The following is a 20,371-nucleotide window of genomic DNA, read 5'->3' on the forward strand; positions in this document are numbered from 1 at the left end:
TGACCTGCCATGACAAATTGATTGTAAGCATGAGAGTGAAAATCCCTTCTGACGAATAATGAACATTTGCTAGAATTGTCTGAGTCCGTTCTTACAAAGTGTTACATTTCATGGGATGTTAAGACACATTTTCAGCATAGCAATGAACAACATATGAGAGGATCAAGGCGTTGACGTTTATTGGCCTTTCTTCTAGACGCTCCCTGGGCCATCCTGCTGGCCAACATCGAGCCAGAGTCCACAGCGGTGACGGTGAACGGTTTGATCCCGGCGCGCTCCTATCAGTTCCGCCTCTGTGCCGTTAATGATGTGGGGAAGGGGCAGTTCAGCAAGGAGACAGAACGGTGAGCTGAAGACAGATCCCATATCTACTGCACATCAACACTAACAGCTGGTCTGTCCCTTTTTATCCAATCATACAAAGTAGAGAAATACAAAGTGCTAAAGTAGTTTGTTTTTGTAGGGGAAGCTACACTTTTTTTTCAGTATCCGAGGACGAAGTTAATGAAAAATCATATTTCTTCTTTGTAGAGACAGACTATTTTTATCAATTCCTTTTGTTTTAAATCCACCCTAACTTTCCTCTTTTGTAGTATTGTTTAATTGGCAATAGCAATGAGAAATGTGATGAATTCAAGCCTAGAAAATGAAAACCTGCAGTACATTTTATTGTCGGCTAATACTGCATTGTGCTCAAGAAATCGGTTTCCTAGACAACCAGATTGACTGATCCGTTCAGTCAAGAGCCAGTGAGGAGGGATATAAGTGTAAGCATTCTGAAAGCCGCAGGAGGGATTTAGGTTCGAGGCAGCTTCAGGTTTGGCCTTTCTACGGCCTCACACAACTTCAAGCACTTATTCCTCACTCTATCTTCCCCCCCCCCCCCCCCCCCCTGCACCAGTCAGTCACGCTGCCAGGGGAGAGCCACGGGGGGGCTCCGTCTGTGTGCAGGGGAGCTGGCACCGTACGCTCTGTGACGCCATTTGGAACTTAGTCACCGCCACTGATCTCTAGACGCTCCTGGTGTTTTGTCAGGACACAGTTATATATATATATATATATATATATATATATATATATATATATATAAATCGTTTGGTGGCTGATAAGCCCTGATATGGTCAGGGTTTTTAACAAAGAAAACAAAGCTGTAAGAAACGATAAGGGGACAGAAGAAGAGGTTTCGAAGTAGCAATCACAGCTTTTTTATCATGATACGATATATCCATTCTTTGGACAAGGATACAATGTTTCCCTATGTTACAAAGTCAAAACTGTTTCTATCCAATTCTCATGGACCTGCGTTTGATTAGACAAGATATAATTTCCCCATTCAACACATCAGCTACTCAACTTACAAAAAGCAGTTAAATATAATTTGACAACTTTAGAAATGAGCTCTTCCAGACATTTAGATTATTTTCTTTTGATTAAATTGACATGTTGTTGAGGTCTCGGTTTCTGGTCAAAGCTGTTGAAGCAGTCACTAAAAGGAGAACAGCTGGTCCACCTTAAGTGAGCCTGAGTCGTTGTTGTGCCTAACCTCCTTCAATATAATCAGCAGGTGGCAAAAATGACGTGGGAGCTGAGCATGAGTCATTGTAGAATTTAGTCACAAAACTGGCCTGTATTCACAGCCGCTGGCACTGTTCGCTTATTGCATTCAGAGAAAAGCACATCTTAAAGATGATGATGTGTACTGATTTATTTTGTTGTCTGCGTTGATGATATTAGATAGTTGACCCTCAAATCTAGTTACACCCCTATATTGCGCAATTGCTTCAGTTGAAATTAAACTAATGTTAAGCTTCAAAACCCTTGAAAAAGAGACCAATGATCTCAATGGGATTCACCTGCATAAATAAAGGTTTGAAATTAAATGAAATGAAAATCAAATGCTCCATTATATAATTCCATAAAGAAAACATCCTTTTTCCTCACTTGTTCTCTCTTCAAAACTCTGCATGATTATGTGTTGTGCAGGGTCTCTCTCCCAGAGGAGCCCCCCAGTGCTCCGACTCAAAACGTCATTGCCAGCGGTCGCACCAACCAATCCATCATGATCCAGTGGCAGCCCCCGCCCGAAAGCCACCAGAACGGCATCCTCAGGGGCTACACCGTCCGGTAAGATCCCTGTTCATCCAACCATCCATTTCTTTATTTGTGTAGTTATAAGTTATAAACATAGATTCACTTCAGCTTCAAATCTTATCTAAGGAAGATATGATCCCGTCTGTTTACCTTGGCTTGGTGTTCTCTTTAATTGATTGATTTCACATAATTTGTCGCATTGAGAACTTAAGATTTGCAAACTTAAGTATGAACGAATGAAAAGAGACATTGTGAGTCATTTTATACCTTGTTATGCACACCAGCCCACACTTTAATTACTACCTGAAAATCTTCCATTTAATATAGTTTTTACTTCATTTCCACTCCATTATCTAATTATGGTAAGAGCTGGATATAAGTTACCGGCGGCATGTTTCACTTTAAAGCCTAAAATCCCCACAGTTTCAGTAAACAACCAAATGATTCACTCTGAGAGAGAACTAAACATTCTATGACTTCTTTTGACTTCAGCCAAACTTTAGCAACTTTAATAGGCAGAGTCAGCAAAACGCCAAACTGAGTGTAAATCCTGTAAACATGTAATTAGGGTTGGTTTTCTGTCATTCATTACATCCAAATAAAACAGCAGGTGTTTTCCAGGTCTGTCAGTGGTTTTTTTAATTGCTTGTTTGCTGGTGCTTTGTCTCCCCCTAGCAGGGACTCTAGTGTACTGACTCAAGCAGCAGAACTGGAATACATTTCAAATTCAGGGTGTAAAAAAACACAATGAACAGATGCATCTAATGCTTCCTTTTTCCTCTGTGTGTCTTAGGTACCGTCTGACTGGACTTCCTGTGGACTACCAGATAAAGAACATAACTAGTCCTGAGGTGACTAACCTTCTCCTGGAGGACCTAATCATCTGGACCAACTATGAGATTGAGGTTGCCGCGTACAACGGGGCGGGTTTGGGCACTTTCAGCCATAAAGTCACTGAGTGGACTCTGCAGGGAGGTGAGCGCACATCATCAATGTTATCGACCCGAGACCAAAACTAATGTGCTGACTCATTTCTTTCTTATTTATCAAATGTGTCATTTTCAATGAGTCTGCGTTTATATGTGTTAATTTCAAGCGCGATCATTATTCATAATGAATAGGACTACGATGCAACATCCTGTGGGAACAGTGCAATAATAGCAGTACACATTTTCCAGTAAAAAAAAAAACACTTGATGCATTGATTCTTCTTTGTAAGGATCACACAAAGGTTGCATCCCGGCTGAAATCTATAAGCAGCTCACTCAAAGAAAGTCACAGAGCCCTGGTATTAGGTGTTAGTGCCGACAGAAAGAGAGTGATGGCAGTATGAGCCCTGACCTGTTCAGCAGCGATCAATACCCACATCAAAATAGATGCAGGAAGGCTTCCAGCAGTCATCTGAAATGTGTTCTCACACCTTTGTCTTTCCACTTCTCCTCTTCCTCCTATCGTCCATCCCAGTACCCACCATCGCCCCCGGCAACGTGCAGGCCGAGCCGGTCAACTCGACAACTATCCGTTTCACGTGGACGGCCCCTAACCCTCAGTTCATCAACGGCATCAACCAGGGCTACAAGGTCAGTAGTTGCCGCGGCGACGTCCCCACCGGCCGTCACATCCATTGACAGAAGTGTCAGCGATGAGCTTATAGTATCACATGTCCTGTGTAGCAAAAGGAGGAGCGGAGCCAAGGGGCAAAATATATTTGATGTCATGGTGACGAATGGACCGTGTTCACCCATTTGTCGGTCGGTCACTCTCTTTATTCCCGCATCCATTTATCACATGTTTTATAGTGAGGCTGTAATGATGAATGTCTTCATTATTTTGTATCGGGCTCTTGAATACAGTCCATCTCTTTATTGAAATATTCTAAGAAATGTAGCCCACAGGTAATAGGGCACTGCTGTTTTTCCGCCTCCAGAAATATCCCTCTATTTCCGACTAATTTGGCACTTAATTACATAATTGGTTTCTTTTCCCCTTGCCTTTTTGTCTGTCTGCTCAATAGTGCTGCAAAGGCCTTACTCAGCAGGGTGGAGGGGTCACTGTTCAAACCCAATCTGAATTATAAATGCCAAATGTTTTCCGGGGAGAGACTCAGGCAGCAATGGGAATAAGAGATTTAAAATGTGTGAGAGGTGATAGAAAGGTAAGGAAAGGAATACGTGCTGGAAAAGGGATTGGGAAAATAAGAGTGGCAGACAATCAACTATCTCTCCCTCTGACATCTCTTTTGCCAGCTCTTGACTTCCCTGCAAGCTTCCCGCTCTCTGGAAACATACCCAACAGAAATCCAATGGGTCTCATTAACTAAGCACCTAATTGGTCGATCCAGCTCCCATTTGGAGATGCTACATGGTGCGCTATCAAAATGCATGATGAGATGCCTCTCTTGAGCCTTGAATCTCTACATTTCCTAGTCTGTTTTAATGGAGCTAATCAGCCATACCCTCCCAGTGAAAAGCTCTTCAGGGTGTCTTTCTAAATATATATTTAGGAGAGCAATGATGCCAAATAACTCCTCAGAGTGGCTCATGACTACCGAGGGGAGATAATGTTGTTGGATTTGTAAGGTTAAATGTGTATTACAGAAACATCATTAGCAGCTTTCTGGCTGATTTTCTTCAGTCTAACGTGTCCCTCTCTGTCTGTTTCAGTTACTGGCCTGGGAGCCCGGCAGAGACGACGATGTTACTATGGTAACAGTGCGACCGAACTTCCAGGACAGCGTCCATGTGGGATATGTGACAGGTCTCAAGAAGTTCACAGAGTATTACACCTCTGTGCTATGTTTCACCACGCCAGGAGACGGCCCCCGAAGCCCGCCCAAAGCATTGAGGACACACGAAGACAGTAAGTGACTCTCGTCCACATTTCTCTCACTCTCTGGTGGTGGCGAGGGGACATGAAGCATCTCACACTAACACATCCTCCGGGCAACATCTATTATTCATGCAGAACCAAGTTGTGCAGAAGTGTTAATGACTGAGTTTATGCTGCATCTAGCCAGCATCCTCATAATTGGGACTTCCCTCTGAGATAATTGGTTAAGCTTTAGAAACTGTTAATTTTTCTCAACTTGTCATCAGACACTTTTTGTTTGGGCTGATTTAGTTTAGTGAAAATTCAAATGCCGTCACCAGTTTGCCGATATGCCCACAGTTCCACAGTGTCTTGTTTACCCATTGGCCCAGCTCATGTTTATTATTTGTCCCCGCTCAGCCCCCGGTGCTGTGGGTCACCTGAGCTTCACTGAGATCCTGGACACCTCGCTCAAAGTCAGCTGGAGCGAGCCTGGCGAGAAGAATGGAGTCCTCACAGGTATATCCAGCTCACCTCAACATGACACTGGTACAAGGATGGAGTTCTGCAGCCAGCTCAATGAAATGTTCTTGTTTTATTTTGCTTCTTTTTTTCATTCTGCTGCCTAAGCTGCATGAGCTTACACAACAGCCAATATCCCATTACATCAGTTGAACAGCACTTGTCAGAAATTGATACAACTTCCTACATAAAACATTACATTGCACACACATACATTTTCTCTCCTCCCATGAGCTTTGCAAGTACATTCTGTGGGAGAGAAACTACTTCTTGAGGGAACTTTGGGATTTTAGCCTTCGCATACCATATATGCACTAAATCCTATATAACACACTTCAGGAAAGAGAAACCCCAAAAAGCATATTAAGACCTCTATAAATAAAAATGTTGTCTCACTAGTCCATGGATATGCGTGCCTTAATTAAATATATTTCTAGTAGGCAACTGTTAGTTCTACACTGCAAAATCTAAGGGAAGAACAAATGGTTTACACTGACTTTAATATTTAAGTGTTTACCCAGGTCCAAATCCAGCAGAATATCTTGAAGCGTTTTTCCAGCACATTTTAAAGCGCACACAGCAGGAGACAAGCACTGACATGCCATGTGAAATTATTGATTTGGCATGAAATGCTGCCTAATGCCTTATGCAATCACATGAAAAGAGCTGCTGGCCAAGAAGCAAATTGTATTAACTTTGAGAGGGTACAGTAAGCACGGGAGTGTGCGGGGGGGGAGTGTGTGTGTGTGTGTGTGTGTGTGTGTGTGTGTGTGTGTGTGTGTGTGTGTGTGTGTGTGTGTGTGTGTGTGTGTGTGTGTGTGTGTGTGTGTGTGTGTGTGTGTGTGTGTGTGTGTGTGTGTGTGTGTGTGTGTGTGTGTGTGTGTGTGTGTGTGTGTGTGTGTGTGTGTATGTGCAGGGAGATATAATAATCAAGGGCTGATTTAATTTGCTATATTCAATTTTTGATGAAGTTAATTTAATATTTCTGTTAGCTTGCCTCGTGGCATGCTCGCAGAGAGTTGCTATTGTAGTAAAACTGATGTAGAATTGTCCCCAAGAGGACTCTCTGTCTGTTTCTGTAAACCAATCTCTGTCGCTCTACAGGTTACCGCATTTCGTGGGAGGAGTTCAACCGCACCAACACCAGAGTTACCCACTACCTGCCCAATGTCACCTTAGAGTACAGGGTCACTGGACTCACTGCTCTCACCACCTACACCATAGAAGTGGCAGGGATGACCTCCAAAGGTCAGGGCCAGCTGTCCTCCTCCACCATCTCCTCCGGGGTCCCACCAGGTCAGGAACCAAACAGTACTCACACCAAACGATCAGTACACAAAACAACAAAACATATGTTCTCACTTAGCTCTGGGGATATCTAGCCACACCAATATTTGCCCATGTTGTGAGATATTAGGCTAAGTCTCATTTGTGTGGTCACAGAAATACAATTTCTTTCGAGAAATGTCCCAACTATTCTGTCTGGATAGGCCACTTACTTCCTTCTGTTGTTGTGGTTTGAATCTTGTTTATTATTTTGCCATTACTATTTTATAAGCATATCATTTGATTAACTTTGTGTCATATATCCTTTATCCGTCCCACAGCAAGGGAAATTACAACAGCCAATTAAGCTTAATGTGGGCTTACAAATAATAATGAGGCAAACACACATGTAATACAAATCAAATTAGTACACTACAATGGTCAAAATAAGAAGCAGCATTATAAAAGTAAGTGAACTAGCACCCAGTTTTAACAATAAGAAAAGTAAATGTATATATTGCACATGAACAGTGTGACTGCACAACAGTGGTGTTACAGTCAGTATTGTGTGTACTAGGGACTGCACACCAGTATATAATACTTACATTTTAACAGTAGTTAACACCTTCAATTAGGTGCATTGAAGGACCACAGGGGGTTTTCTGCCTTTGACTATTTTTAAATTGTGCATACAAACAGACCATTACTGAAAGGGGTGTCTGAGGGGCTTGATAGACTGATTAAAGAGATCATTATGAAAATCTAAGTAATTAAGACCAAAACATCCTTCGTTTTAGTTCCTATAAAGTCAAGCTCCAAAAACAATTTCCTACATCCCCCGAGATGCACCTCAATGGCATGTTTTATTTGAGCCTCCCTGCCTCCTGAAGCCTTATTTTGTTTATAATGCAGGCCCTTCTGTTAAAAGTGTTCACTCCGGGTTGATATCTCAATAGCAGGGAACCTTTTATTAAAACTCCCCTTCCTGCATATTTACTGCTTCACCTTCAGTCTGGTGAACACTCTGTCTGTTGTCTGGCGCCAGACACAATGAAATCTGACCCGGGTCACCTCAGCCGGGACCGAGCCGGAGAGAGTCACCAATACAAATAGCTGCGCCACATCTGCGAAATAACAGCTCCCACGAGAGCATTAAGGACAATTATGGTCTTTAATGATTTCATGTTTGCGAAATTGTGTTATAGAAAACACAATGCCCACATCAACTACTAGAGCAGCATTCAGAGCATCTGTGAAACCTGTGAGAAAACAGGCTGTTAAATGGAGAGCAGGCTTCACAGCAGCCGTTATAGTCCCCAAAATGGTGATTACTCTCATTGTATATGTGTAAAGAAAACACCTATGTGCCGGCAACTGTACCATAACCACCTTATTTATCAGTCATGCAAATTATTTAAAAGTGGTAATTTAACTATGACCCGTGTAATCTGCATTCCATTCATGTTGAATACAACCCGCATTTAAGCAATCTTGGAAGAAAGGGCTCCCTTTGGAGTGATTGCATCTATTTGAATATTACGCCACTGTCCACGCTCCAATAGGCAGTTGGCGTTAATATCTTTTAACTAGGATTTATTTAAACTATATCGTGCTTTGGAATGGGCATATGGTATAGTAGGTTTAATGCTTGTCTTGATAGAAGCATGAAAGGGAAAGAAGACGAGGAGTAAGTTGTTTAATGCGCAGGCACATTCTCAAAAAGCCTCCCAATAAACACAGACTCACAAAAAACATTTCTACAAACGATGATATTCATATACACTGAAAAGGCGTCCTGCTGTTCTACATATTCAGCGTTTTCAGATTCCCCTCTTGGATTTCCAGGGAATAATCCATTCTTATGGTTTACTCGGCTCAAGTGTAAACAGTGTGATATCAGATTGAATCATATCTCCAGATAACTGCAGTGTAATTGGCATTCATGGCATTGTCTCCGCGTGTATGAATCTTTTTCTAATCTAATCTACTTTTGCTGTTTTAGCTGAAGTTGGTAGCACAAGGGAGAGGAATAAATGAGGCGGCTGAGAAGTTAATCTATGTGCAGTATCTGTACGGCCACAAGGGGGTGCTTCGGGAGATAGATGTTCCTAATCAAAGTCTACAACCCAAAAGCAGCCTGTGGAAGAGGCTGCCACACAAAATAGTCCCAGAGCATTGTCAATGCATTGCTCCATAACTCATTCTTCTTCTGTCTTTTTTAAGTTCAACACTGACTCTTCTCTCTTCACAGAGCTTCCTGGTCCTCCTACCAATGTGGCAATCTCCAACATCGGCCCACGCTCCGTCACCCTGCAGTTCAAACCGGGTTATGATGGCAAAACCTCCATTTCCCGTTGGCAGATGGAGGCCCAGGTGAACCACATTTAATCCAGAGCTGAAGTTCACATTTCCTTTGTCATGTTTTGCTGCCTTTTTTAAGTCATCTTCTTTATGCTGAAGACTAAAGATCAAATTGTTCTTGCTCCCAGGTTTCTGTGGTGGGGGAGAATGAGGACTGGGTGATGGTCCACAAAGTGTCCAACGAACCTGAGGCTCGCTCCTTGGAGGTGCCTGGTCTCAACCCTTACACCTTCTACAGGTACTGTGAACCGTCTGCTTTACTCCTCATATTGTTATCTGCAATGAGCATCCGAAAATAACCAATATTGGCGAACACAAAACCTTCAAATGGGCCCGGACTTAGCCTAGATATTCAAATGTAATCAATTTATCCTGGACTTGAATCCTGCAAATAAATACTAAAACTAATTATACATAGCAGCAAACAAACAAGTACCCAAAGGCCTCAAACGCATCAAATTTGAATCGGCTGTCACAAGACTATCTTCTTTTGTTTGCAGTGCATTGTTATAGCAATAGGATAGTCTCATAAGGTATGAACAAGAATAAGCTAATGCTAGATAACATGCTAATTAAGCGTGTGCAGATTGTGACAAACAACAGATAAGGTGTATGTGTGTTTCAGTATCTCAGCTAAATTCAGCTCATCCCAGGAGCCTTATCTCATTCTCCATTCCTTTTGATTTGGATACAAGCTTGTTATGGGCAGTGTGGTTTCAAAATCATTTTTTAACAGCATGCGTGATCTTTATCTTGTTTCAGTCTTCTGCTTGTTTTCCTCCATCACATTCAATATAACAAATGCACATTTCACCAATCCCTGTAGACCTACAACAGCTATCTTCATTCGAACATCAGTGCTGCCAGTTTATATTTGATTAGAGTTAGACAGCAACATTTTGTTTTTGTTGCATATACAGGCTGTAACAAACAAGCCTGCTGCTCATGTTCATGCCGTATGCATAGCCGGTGCTCTGATCTCAGTTCAAATGCAATAAGCCTCATGTAAGAGGATGCACACTGCAAGAGTTACAAAAACCCCAGGAGTTAATTCGAAGTTTTCGAAAATGAGTTCAGTTCAGATGAAAGGAGCATTACGATGTTTTTTCAGGTTCCGTATGCGCCAGGTGAACATTGTTGGCACCAGCCTCCCCAGCCAGCCCTCCAGGAAGATCCAGACTCTCCCTGCCCCCCCTGACATGGCCCCCGCCAACGTCACCTTGCGCACCGCCAGCGAGACCAGCCTCTGGTTGCGATGGATGGTGAGTAGGACTCAGCTTCCTGTGTGCATCTCGTGAATATTCATCACATAGTGAATCGCCATGTCTCACAATTTGGAAAAAACAACAAGTTACCATTATTTTTGACAGATATTGCCATGGTGATATGTTTCCAGATATAAGAGGGAAGGATTTTATTTAAAATAAATATTCATATTACCGTAATAAAAATCCATTAAAATGGTGGTATCATGGTGTGTTTTATTTCTTATAAAGGGCCAACACCAAACAATATTTTCTTAATAAGTCTGTAGTATACTCATTGTAGGCCTGGATTCCACTGTAGTTCCAGAATACCTCATTAAACATTTTATTTGTTGGCCTATAACAAAAATTATAATTTAGATATTGCAATAGTCCTCTGTGATTTGGAGAATCTTTTGATTAATTGTGCAGTATAAAAGCCAACTATAAAAAAAGTCGCAGTTTAAGCTTATTTTGACCCCTTTTCCCTATCCCTTACTCTCTCATGCTTAGCCTTTGCCGGAATGGGAGTACAACGGGAACGCAGAGCAGGTGGGCTACAGGGTCCAGTACTCCCGCGCGGGCTCACAGGGCCGGGCGCTGATCCACATCATCGCAGACCGCCTGGAGAGAGAGTTCACCATCGAGGACCTGGAGGAGTGGACGGAGTACGAGGTCAGGGTCCAGGCCGTCAACGGCATCGGGACGGGACCCTGGAGCCAGCCCGTCAGAGGCAGGACGAGGGAGTCTGGTGAGTCATCTGTCATCCTCAGAGAGAAATATATGAGAGTCAAATGATCAATGATCCTAGAGGGAAGAAATATGCATCATTAGCATCACAAAAACACCAACGCATGGCTCGCTTAATTACTCAGAAGCACTTTTGTTTGTGCTGCAAAGTATCAGGTTGTGTCAACAGAAGCTACAATTAAATCAGGATTTATAACAAACAGAAAACAAGCAAGACAACACATTCCTATTTAAGAACCATGACCATATTTTCATAGATTTGTCCATGAATTAAAACCCTGTGTTACTTTTCTAATACTAATGTTATTGTTGCAACATCTGGGTGGAAAATCTACATGATTAGTCATATTAAAAGAAACAAACAGTTGACACTGCCATATGTGAAATGATTGTATGAGCAGGCACTATAATGCTCTTTTTAGCAGCCGAGCAATTCTCCCTCCATGCTTCTGCTTTCATATCGCTCAGCAGACGTCGGGCAGTGAGGAATGGAAGGAGTCTAAGGAAATTGAGAACACATGGACTCAAATGTGGAATTCCTGTGCTCCCTTTTTCCACTCACTTCAGCAGATTCTTAGGAATCAGCGCATTATGTCCAGAGATAAGTGCCAAGGAAGAGAAAAGGCCTATTCTTGCAGTCTTTCTTTTTTTTTTTTTACAGCAGGCCTGCAGGGTATACCAGGATATCAGAGGCTTTGTGCAAACAAAACTACACGGGCTATAACCGTATCAGTTCAATCAAAGTACATCCACACAGTAAATAGACAAATTAATCTTTCAGAAGAAATGGCAAACAATGGACTATTGAGGCCTAATGTTTCTGGCTCCCGCTCTCTTTGTGTTCCAGTCCCCTCCTGTGGACCCACCAACGTTTCTGCCTTCGCCACCACCTCCAGCAGCATCCTGGTGCGCTGGTTTGAAGTTCCCGAGCCAGACAGAAATGGACTCATTCTTGGCTACAAGGTCTGTTTGTGCTTCTTGTACTGAGCAGTCAAAAACCATCTAATTGTCCCGTAAGAAAAAACAACTATTGTTAGGCAGTATACAGAGCAGCAGGGTGACCATTTCTTTATTTCCAAATCCCCTTTTCCCCAACATCTCTCGCCTTTCTCGTCCCTGGATCAGGTGGTGTTCAAAGAGAAGGACTCTGACAGTTCGGTCCACTTCTGGATGGTGGAGGGGAACGCCACCCACAGCATTCAGCTCACCGGTCTTGGGAAATACGTTCTGTATGAGATCCAGGTTCTGGCTTTCACGCGGATTGGAGATGGACGGCCCAGTTCTCCACCCATCCTGGAGAGGACTCTGGATGATGGTAGGGACAACGTTAAGCATTTAAGCATGTAGTATCACATCAAAGAAAATTGTAAACAATGTTAATGTGCATAGTCCAAGTAGAACATTTGCTTTTATGCTATTGACATTTACAATTTGTATTAACCTTTATTTTAACATTGGGACGATTTATCTTTAGCTTGATGGTGAACAAATAAGTGTAAATAAAACGTAAGCAAAGTCCGAGTTGTTGAAGTATTCAGTGTTTTGTCTGTTTATTTCCTGCAGTGCCAGGACCTCCTGTGGGTATCCTATTCCCTGAAGTGCGGACCACCTCTGTCAGGCTTATTTGGCAGTCTCCCTCGCAGCCCAATGGCATAATACTTGGTTAGTAACATACAAAAGTAGTTATTTTCTCTTACCACCATTATTCCTTGACATTTTACCTTAAAATCTAGCATATAATCCAGAAATATATTTTTTGAATGGAGTGTAAGGCCCACTGATGTTGACTTTCAACATACTTTGGCGGTGTTTAATATCAAATCTTGTGATTTCCTGGCTCTAAAGGGAGTTGGGATCTCTTTTAAGCTAATAGGGGATTTCCCTGTGAGCCATTGAGTCATTATACATCTGTCGGATAATTTATTTTAAACTATACAGTATGTCAGTCCCACACAGTAGCATGCAGAAGCAGATGCTAATAGAGTCGTTTCAGAAGAGACAAATCTGCTTGTTGCACAGTTGGCTATTACCAACAGAAGCAACAAATAAAACATGTTTCATCCTAGTTTTACCCTAAAACTGAGCTCCGTTTGACACCTTAATAAGATATTTTTTCCTCCATCTTCCCCCAGCTTACCAGATCACATACCACCTCAACTCGTCCAACAGCAACACACCCACAGTGGACGTGCTGATCCCCAGTGCTCGCCAGTACACTGTGACCAGCCTCAAGCCGGAGTCCGTCTACGTGTTCCGTATCAAAGCGCAGACGAGGAAGGGCTGGGGCGAGGCTGCTGAGGCGCTGGTGGTCACCACGGAGAAGAGAGGTAACCATGTTAGACTGCTGGATTTATAGCAGATGATTAACAACAGTAATACGTACAGTGCTGCAGCGATGATGTATTCCGTATGCTGACCTGAAAGTTGTCCCTAGACAAAAAAGCTCGTTTGAATGACAGCTGAAACATGAAAATATGTTAATCTTGTGTTTAAACACAGGGAAACTGAAAGTAATAAAATAATAACTGATTTCTTGGTTTTAGGACTTATTCCTGCACCGGTCTATCCAGAAGAGCACATAAAATAACATTATTATCTGTTATGGGGTTTTAAAGGTTTAGTGGTATTTTGAGGTGTAACAGTAACAAACAAGGTAACAGTAGTTTGCATAATTCTTGAAGCAGACACAGGTGTTTGATCTGAGTAATGGCACAGCTAGCAGAGAGCTGTAAGAAGCATGCTTTGCACTCACTTCCAGTTTACAGTCCAGTCAGCAGATGTGTTTTCAGAGCGTTTCTGCCCCGTGGGTGTTTATCGGAAGCGCTCTGATGCAGTTCTGAGAACGAATCAGTCCATCTGCTTCCCTCAAGGCATGCTGTGGATTGTTTACTCTGCAACTTTATTCCTCGGCTACTTTTCATTCATCTGAATCTCCCTTGTTTGTGCAACATGGCCCATGCAAATGTGAACAAGCAAAAAGTGTATTCAACTTTTATATAATTTCTCCATCCTGTCTTGATGATTTCAATCCTTTGCTCCCACTCTATTCTTAAATGTGTATTTCTCTTGTCCACCCTCCTCTGTTGCCAATGTCTCCTTCCCTATTTTTTTTATTTCAGAACTTTCTTTGTTTCGTTTTAGACAACAATACAGTACAACATATCTTTCAGTTACATTCACATTTTCAGTTTTTCGAGCTGTATCAATACAATCCTGAATAGGCTTCTAGTATTAGAAAACCAGTAACAGAGTACCACTCAGTGCTAAAAAAAAGAAAAAAAAATGTAATAAAGATGGCCTACCTTAGAAAATAAGCAAAATAAATAACAAATAATAGTAAATAAACAAAAATAATAATGATGGAAACAGAATACAAGTGACATACGAGTGTTAACAATTATTACTGCATCATCGCTTGATAAATGTATTTTTCTGTAAGCATAATAAATATGTTATTGCTCCGTGTGGTGGATATCCCACACTCTCCGAATCCAGCGGTTATAGGTGGGAGGTTTTAGTTTTAACCATTTAATGGTGATGCACTTCCGGGCCGCTGTCAATACAATTCTTAATATACCTCTTAGACCTCTCTTTTAGACCCTCAGGTAAAACTCCCAGTAGAGCCACCATCGGATTTAGAGCGATATTCTGTTAGAATACTTCTTTAAGAGCATCAAATATCTCTTTCCAAAATATATGTAATTTAGGGCATAACCAAGATATATGAGTATGATTTCCCACAGTCCCTCCAACATAAGTTACTATGTGTTTTTCTCCTTCCCTTTTTAACACCTGTTGTCTGTGTGTCCACATTCAGCTCGTCCCCAGCCCACCAGCCGCCCCATGGTTCCTCAGAAAGACGTCCAGGCCCGTCATGTCCTCCTGTCCTGGGAGCCGGGCAGCGACGGCCTGTCCCCTGTGCGTTACTACACCGTGCAGCAAAGAGAGCTTCCTGAGAGCAACTGGACCGTCCACTCTGCCTCCGTCAACCATGAGGCCTCCTCCTACATAGTATCAAGGTAGAGAGTTATTTGAGCTTTCTGGAGTTTTATTTCCAACATCTAATCCTCTTTATTACAAGAGATGTTTTTATATTTGTTCTCTTTAGATGTACAGTATAAGTCTAGTCCCTACTGCTACACTCACTTAAATATTCCCTCAGCTGCACTATACTTGGCATTTCAACAATATGCTTATACGGAATAATGTTTCCAGGGTATTAGAGTCTTATTAGGAACATAAACAATGGTATGAACTAGCCAAACAAGTTTAGGACATTAGGAATGCAGCATTCAGCAGAGAGGTCTCTCAGTTTGGCTGACTTTCTTCCTTGTTAGCTTGAAAAGCTTTTAGCTCCCACAGTGAGACTACATTTGTCTTTTTGATATCTGTAGCTGAAAGGTTAAAGATCCAGTGTCGTAGTTTATCATCAAGATTGATGGGCTTTCCTGTGCTTCCATCCCTAAGGCTGAAGCCCTTCACATCCTACCAGTTCAGAGTAAAAGCCACCAATGACATAGGGGACAGTGAGTACAGCGAGGAAAGTGAAGCAATCACGACACTACAGGACGGTAAGAGTGCCATCAACTTTAATATCTGATGAGTGAATTAAGCCTTTGCTAAGCCCCACCTTTCGCTGCTACTCAATCAAGCTAATAAGACTAACTTTCTTTGCTTATGGTTGCTCCACAGGATTTTAAGTAGAAATCTAACATTTAAAAAAAATGACATTTTCTTCCAATATGCCCGGTAACTATCGCTGTTACACATGCCCCCAGGCTCAACGTTTACCTCGACTAGTTTGAAATCCACACTCACCACTCTCCTTTTATCCAAGAGTTAGATCTAAAGCTTTGGCAGCACTCTCATGTCTGTTTGTTAAACAGTAGGCTACAGCTAGCTGCCAATTAGCTAAGCATTACATAAAGACTGGAAGTAAGGTTATAAAAACCACCTATAAGCTTAAATATGTCTCCTGTTTTGAATCTATTCAAGTGTAAAAACAACATGTTGTGGTTCTTTTGGGCGTTTCTGCAACTATTCCATGGCATGTGCATTCACTCCTCAATGGTTAGCTGGCAACCTAACAGTATTGACAAGACTTTGCTGAAAAAACCATAATAACACATAATATCAAACGCTTTTTAAAAAATATTACGTTTCTGTACTGTGAAATGTGGAACTATTTCACCTTTTAATGTTCGCACATGAACTGTATTGAGGTATTTATAGGCACAATATTACCATTTCACTCTTATGTATATGTGAACAGAGTCTAATGTCTCCATGAATCAGCCTATTGTTGTGATTCAGACACCACTGGCAAACCCAGTAGGTGATGTCATGTGTGCAGCATCTGCAGTTACCATGAGACGTGCACAGCATCAAACGTTTGCCCACTGGTGCTTTAACCAACTAAAGAAATATCCTCTTTCCAAACGCCTGTTTTCGACCCATCTGTCAATGCCTGTTCTGTTCTAGCCGTTGTGTTTATGCTCCATGAATGCCACTGCACATGGATACATTTAGCATCTTGAATTGTGAACATTTGCAGGTCAATTTAGCCCATTTATCTCACTTTTGTTGCCTCAGCGCCTGACGAAGCACCCTCCATTCTCTCTGTGACACCGCACACAACGACGTCCGTGCTGATCCGCTGGCAGGTAAGAAGAGGCAGATTTATTTTATTTGTTATGTTCCATTGTTTGCAAAATCCATAAAAAGTCTAAGAAAGTGGCCTCTAAAGAGATACCCTGGCAGTACACAAAGTAGGCCTATACTTACGGGCTGATGCTTCACACACCATGTACTCTGTGTGTGTCTAACTAAAAACACCCTCTCCAACACTCACACCTGAATCCACAGCTCATAAAGAGGAAAACAGGAGGCTGCAAGCCCCGATGTGATGTTTATGGAGAACACTTGTAGAGTTTATAAGGATAGAAGGGTTCTTGTTTTGCTTTTGCCCTCCGGCTCCGCTCTCTCATGTTCAACCATCGGGGATTTCTCTCTGTGTGACTCACCTTTGGATGAGATCACTCTGAGACGAGATTTTCTTTTATAACTGTAAGCCTCAATTAATGCATGCCAGTCAAGAGACAAATTACATGTTGAAGAAGTGGAATATTACAGTGAAAAAACACAAAAGTAAAATGTCTATTAAAGTGAAATTAGCAATTTATATGACCACATTAAAGCTGAAAAAGTATGCCATGTGCAATATTCTCAGATATTTGTTCGGCTTAGTTCTGCTACATTAGACTTAAAATCCTCAATCTTTTCATTTCCAGCCCCCCTCTGAGGAGAAGATAAACGGAATCTTACTGGGCTTTCGGATTCGATATCGTGAGCTGCTTTATGATCGTCTGCGCAGTTACTCTGCTCACACCATCAGCAGTTTGTCCACCTGGGGCGATCTCACCGGTGAGGAATTACTGCAGCAAACATGAATAACAGCAGTTTGTTACCACCTACACTGTTGGATCATTACACAAAAACCTTTTCATTGAGAACTGCCGGTATGCTGCATTTATTATGCTAATAAAGCTACATTGTGAATTTAAAGAAATAAACCAAGGACAACAACTGCACATCAAGAAACTATTCACCACTGTGACAAAAAGTGTTATATCGTCCCAGCTTCACATCAGTAACAACTACACATCATCATGAGTTTCCTTCACGGGTCATTTTTCTCTTCACGTGTCAGCAGCACCATTTATTTCCATCAGAGGAAAACTTTCCCAAGATATCCCCGCTGGTCTTGACACCTCACAGCAAAACATGTCATCTTGTGATCAGCAGCTATCAGCTGCAGGCTATTATTAGGTTTACTCAGGCACTGTTACTCCTGCTCCGTGTAACTTACCCTATCATTTACCTTTGAGTCAATCCTGGGCTGACTCGGAGGTATGACCACTGTGATTGTGGGTTTATTTATGATCAAAGTGAAGCGCTTCTTAACAAGGGGAATATCAGACACTAAGCCTATTGTCTCTCCACTTCCTCCCCCTTATTTAACCCATCTTTTTTATTACTTTTCCTTCTTGCCTCTCCACCGCAGCACCCTACAGCATCCAGAACCTGAGTGATTCAACTCAGACCCAGCATCAGTTGGACAGTAAGTGATGTGATGGCTCTGTCTTAAAAAAAAACACACACATGTCCTGAAGAGGCCCTATTTAGCTTTTTGTGGTTTTTCCCCTGGTTTGTGTTATACAGGTTTGTGTGCACGCAAAGGCTAAAAAAAGCAAGTTTTGAACATTAAAGCGTGTAAACATGTCCAACTACTCAACAAAACGTAGTGCTCATAATATGGCCTCTTTAACAATGATTCAATCCCCAAAGTAATTAGGTTACAAAGAAAAACAATCTCAACATATGTTTGAAGTTTCGAGTAAGTTAACACAACATTTGGCTGCTTATATTTACACCAAACTGGTACAAACACTTCTCTAAAGCAAACGGAAGCTCTCTGTCTGCAGACATCCTTGGACCCTGAGTACACACGCTCGTGTAGTCCCAACACACCCTTGGTTTGCACTTGGTTTGTCAGTTTATTTGGAGAAAAAAAAAAAAGCAGATGGCCACAGACTGCTCCTGCACCCTTGTAATTATTTATTTGCGGCAGAAAATCAGTGTTTTACCATTCTCAGTAGCGGTGTTATGAGAACAAGTGGGACACTGCTGAGGGATTACAGCCTTAGTATTGCACTACTGACTCAACCAGATTTGTTGTGGCACCAGGAAGGAGGTTGAGGGATTTTGGATGAGCTGAAGGAATATTGGGTTTCCAAAATAAGGAGCAAATAGGGATTCGACAATCAATATATTTATCACATGTAATTATACAAGGTACAATGCCTGTGAAACATATGCCTGCTGTTCCTTATATCTACGAGTTCAAAATAGTTTTTCCAAAAGGTGATTTGTGGTGTTTCGTGTTAAATAGATTCCTAGTTTTTAATCCCTTGTTGTTTACTTCCACTGCAGAGCTGAGTAAACACAAGCGCTACGAGATACGCATGAGTGTTTACAACGCTGTGGGCGAGGGGCCGACCAGCACGCCACAGGAGGTGTTTGTGGGGGAGGCAGGTATGTACGCTTCCTGTCATTTTAATCAACACAGGCTCCTGCACAAAGTAATTTGACCACCCGCAATGCAAGTGGATTAGACTTTTCTATACAGCCGTCGCTCACACAACCTATGTGCTTTTTATCCACCCCAAAAACATTATGCATCACATTTAATAAGAACAACATCTTGTTCTTTTTTGTCTTTCTTAATAATGTGAGCCATGTTCATGCTCAACTCTCTGACTGCTTTTTGCACATGTCTGCACAGCCCATCCTTTTAAAATAGAATACACTGTAGTTTGCCATATATACTTATTGTCCTAAGTTTTTTTTTTTTTATGCATTTAAGGTTATTTGTATATTTACATTTACATTTATTTGTATTGTTACATCTAAAATGCTAAAAATAAATAAAAAATACTTATTTCTGTATTATCCTTATATATATATTTTTTTTTTTTCTAACTGCCTTGCAACTTCTTCTTTTTTTTTATTGTTTATGTTCGAACCACCAGATACCAAAGCAAGTGTATTGTATGTGTAAACGTACTTGGAAGTAAACTCCTGATTCTGAAGTAATCTCCTAAAGAAGCACGCTAAGAGGAATATTTTGTCTTTGTAAATCCCGGGTTCTTCTTCTTAGGTTTAGTCTGTTTGGCTGTTATCCTATCTGTCAACACACAGAGTATAGCACGAACTAAAACAATCCCTTGTATGCAGGAAATGTCCTTGTCTGGTATAATAATGTGTGTGATGGCCTTCAACAGTGCCTACAGCTCCGCCCCAGAGTGTGGCCATTCAGTCCGCAACCGCCACCCAGCTGGACGTGACGTGGGACCCTCCCCCCGTGGACGCACAGAACGGAGACATCCAGGGCTACAAGGTCGGAGTCACACTTTTTTTATTTAACATCTTCTGAAAACGCTGCCAGGTGCCAAAATAGGCCCTGGAGCAACACATTTTATAGTCCTACTTCCCAGTTTTTATCTTTATATAAAGATTCTGATGTTTATTTGTAGTGCTCAAGAGACCGCATCTATTTCATGTGAATCACCATTAAATGCACATTTCTACACTTTAGGTAGCACTGTTTTCCAGAGGGGCTTTCAATGAAATGTTTCAACAAAACATTTACAGTGAATCAAATAAAAAACACTTTCCCTTAAGGGAGATTGAAATGGGAGGGAGGTTTATAGAAGCTGAATTCCCTGAACAGCCTCTGTAGACTTGCATTAATATTTATTCATGAATCC

The 20,371-nt window shown here is 41.7% G+C and overlaps 1 protein-coding gene and 1 long non-coding RNA gene across 11 annotated transcripts in view; one reads left to right on the forward strand and one right to left on the reverse strand.

Annotated features, from left to right (window-relative positions):
• The window catches only part of sdk2b (sidekick cell adhesion molecule 2b), a 273,381-nt gene that overhangs the window by 230,345 nt on the left and 22,665 nt on the right, over positions 1 to 20,371 (forward strand). For all 10 annotated transcript variants that reach the window (XM_079657186.1, XM_079657190.1, XM_079657188.1 and 7 more), the window contains 22 exons: positions 197 to 344; positions 1,984 to 2,124; positions 2,885 to 3,066; positions 3,556 to 3,671; positions 4,755 to 4,950; positions 5,320 to 5,418; positions 6,526 to 6,717; positions 8,939 to 9,060; positions 9,177 to 9,286; positions 10,160 to 10,310; positions 10,806 to 11,043; positions 11,890 to 12,005; positions 12,168 to 12,357; positions 12,606 to 12,704; positions 13,175 to 13,369; positions 14,860 to 15,061; positions 15,510 to 15,613; positions 16,635 to 16,705; positions 17,333 to 17,465; positions 18,106 to 18,162; positions 19,035 to 19,136; positions 19,886 to 20,001. In XM_079657186.1, coding sequence (XP_079513312.1) covers positions 197 to 344; positions 1,984 to 2,124; positions 2,885 to 3,066; positions 3,556 to 3,671; positions 4,755 to 4,950; positions 5,320 to 5,418; positions 6,526 to 6,717; positions 8,939 to 9,060; positions 9,177 to 9,286; positions 10,160 to 10,310; positions 10,806 to 11,043; positions 11,890 to 12,005; positions 12,168 to 12,357; positions 12,606 to 12,704; positions 13,175 to 13,369; positions 14,860 to 15,061; positions 15,510 to 15,613; positions 16,635 to 16,705; positions 17,333 to 17,465; positions 18,106 to 18,162; positions 19,035 to 19,136; positions 19,886 to 20,001 — 3,080 coding nt within the window. The remainder of the gene's footprint in view (positions 1 to 196; positions 345 to 1,983; positions 2,125 to 2,884; positions 3,067 to 3,555; positions 3,672 to 4,754; positions 4,951 to 5,319; positions 5,419 to 6,525; positions 6,718 to 8,938; positions 9,061 to 9,176; positions 9,287 to 10,159; positions 10,311 to 10,805; positions 11,044 to 11,889; positions 12,006 to 12,167; positions 12,358 to 12,605; positions 12,705 to 13,174; positions 13,370 to 14,859; positions 15,062 to 15,509; positions 15,614 to 16,634; positions 16,706 to 17,332; positions 17,466 to 18,105; positions 18,163 to 19,034; positions 19,137 to 19,885; positions 20,002 to 20,371) is intronic.
• Positions 11,908 to 13,526, reverse strand: LOC307023717. The gene is made up of 4 exons (XR_013803758.1): positions 13,426 to 13,526; positions 13,180 to 13,344; positions 12,148 to 12,347; positions 11,908 to 12,044 (listed from the first exon to the last, which is right to left on the reverse strand). It is a non-coding gene; the product is annotated as an uncharacterized lncRNA (long non-coding RNA).

Source organism: Notothenia rossii (assembly GCF_949606895.1).
Source record: "Notothenia rossii genome assembly, chromosome: 11".
Classification (NCBI taxonomy): Eukaryota; Metazoa; Chordata; class Actinopteri; order Perciformes; family Nototheniidae; genus Notothenia; species Notothenia rossii.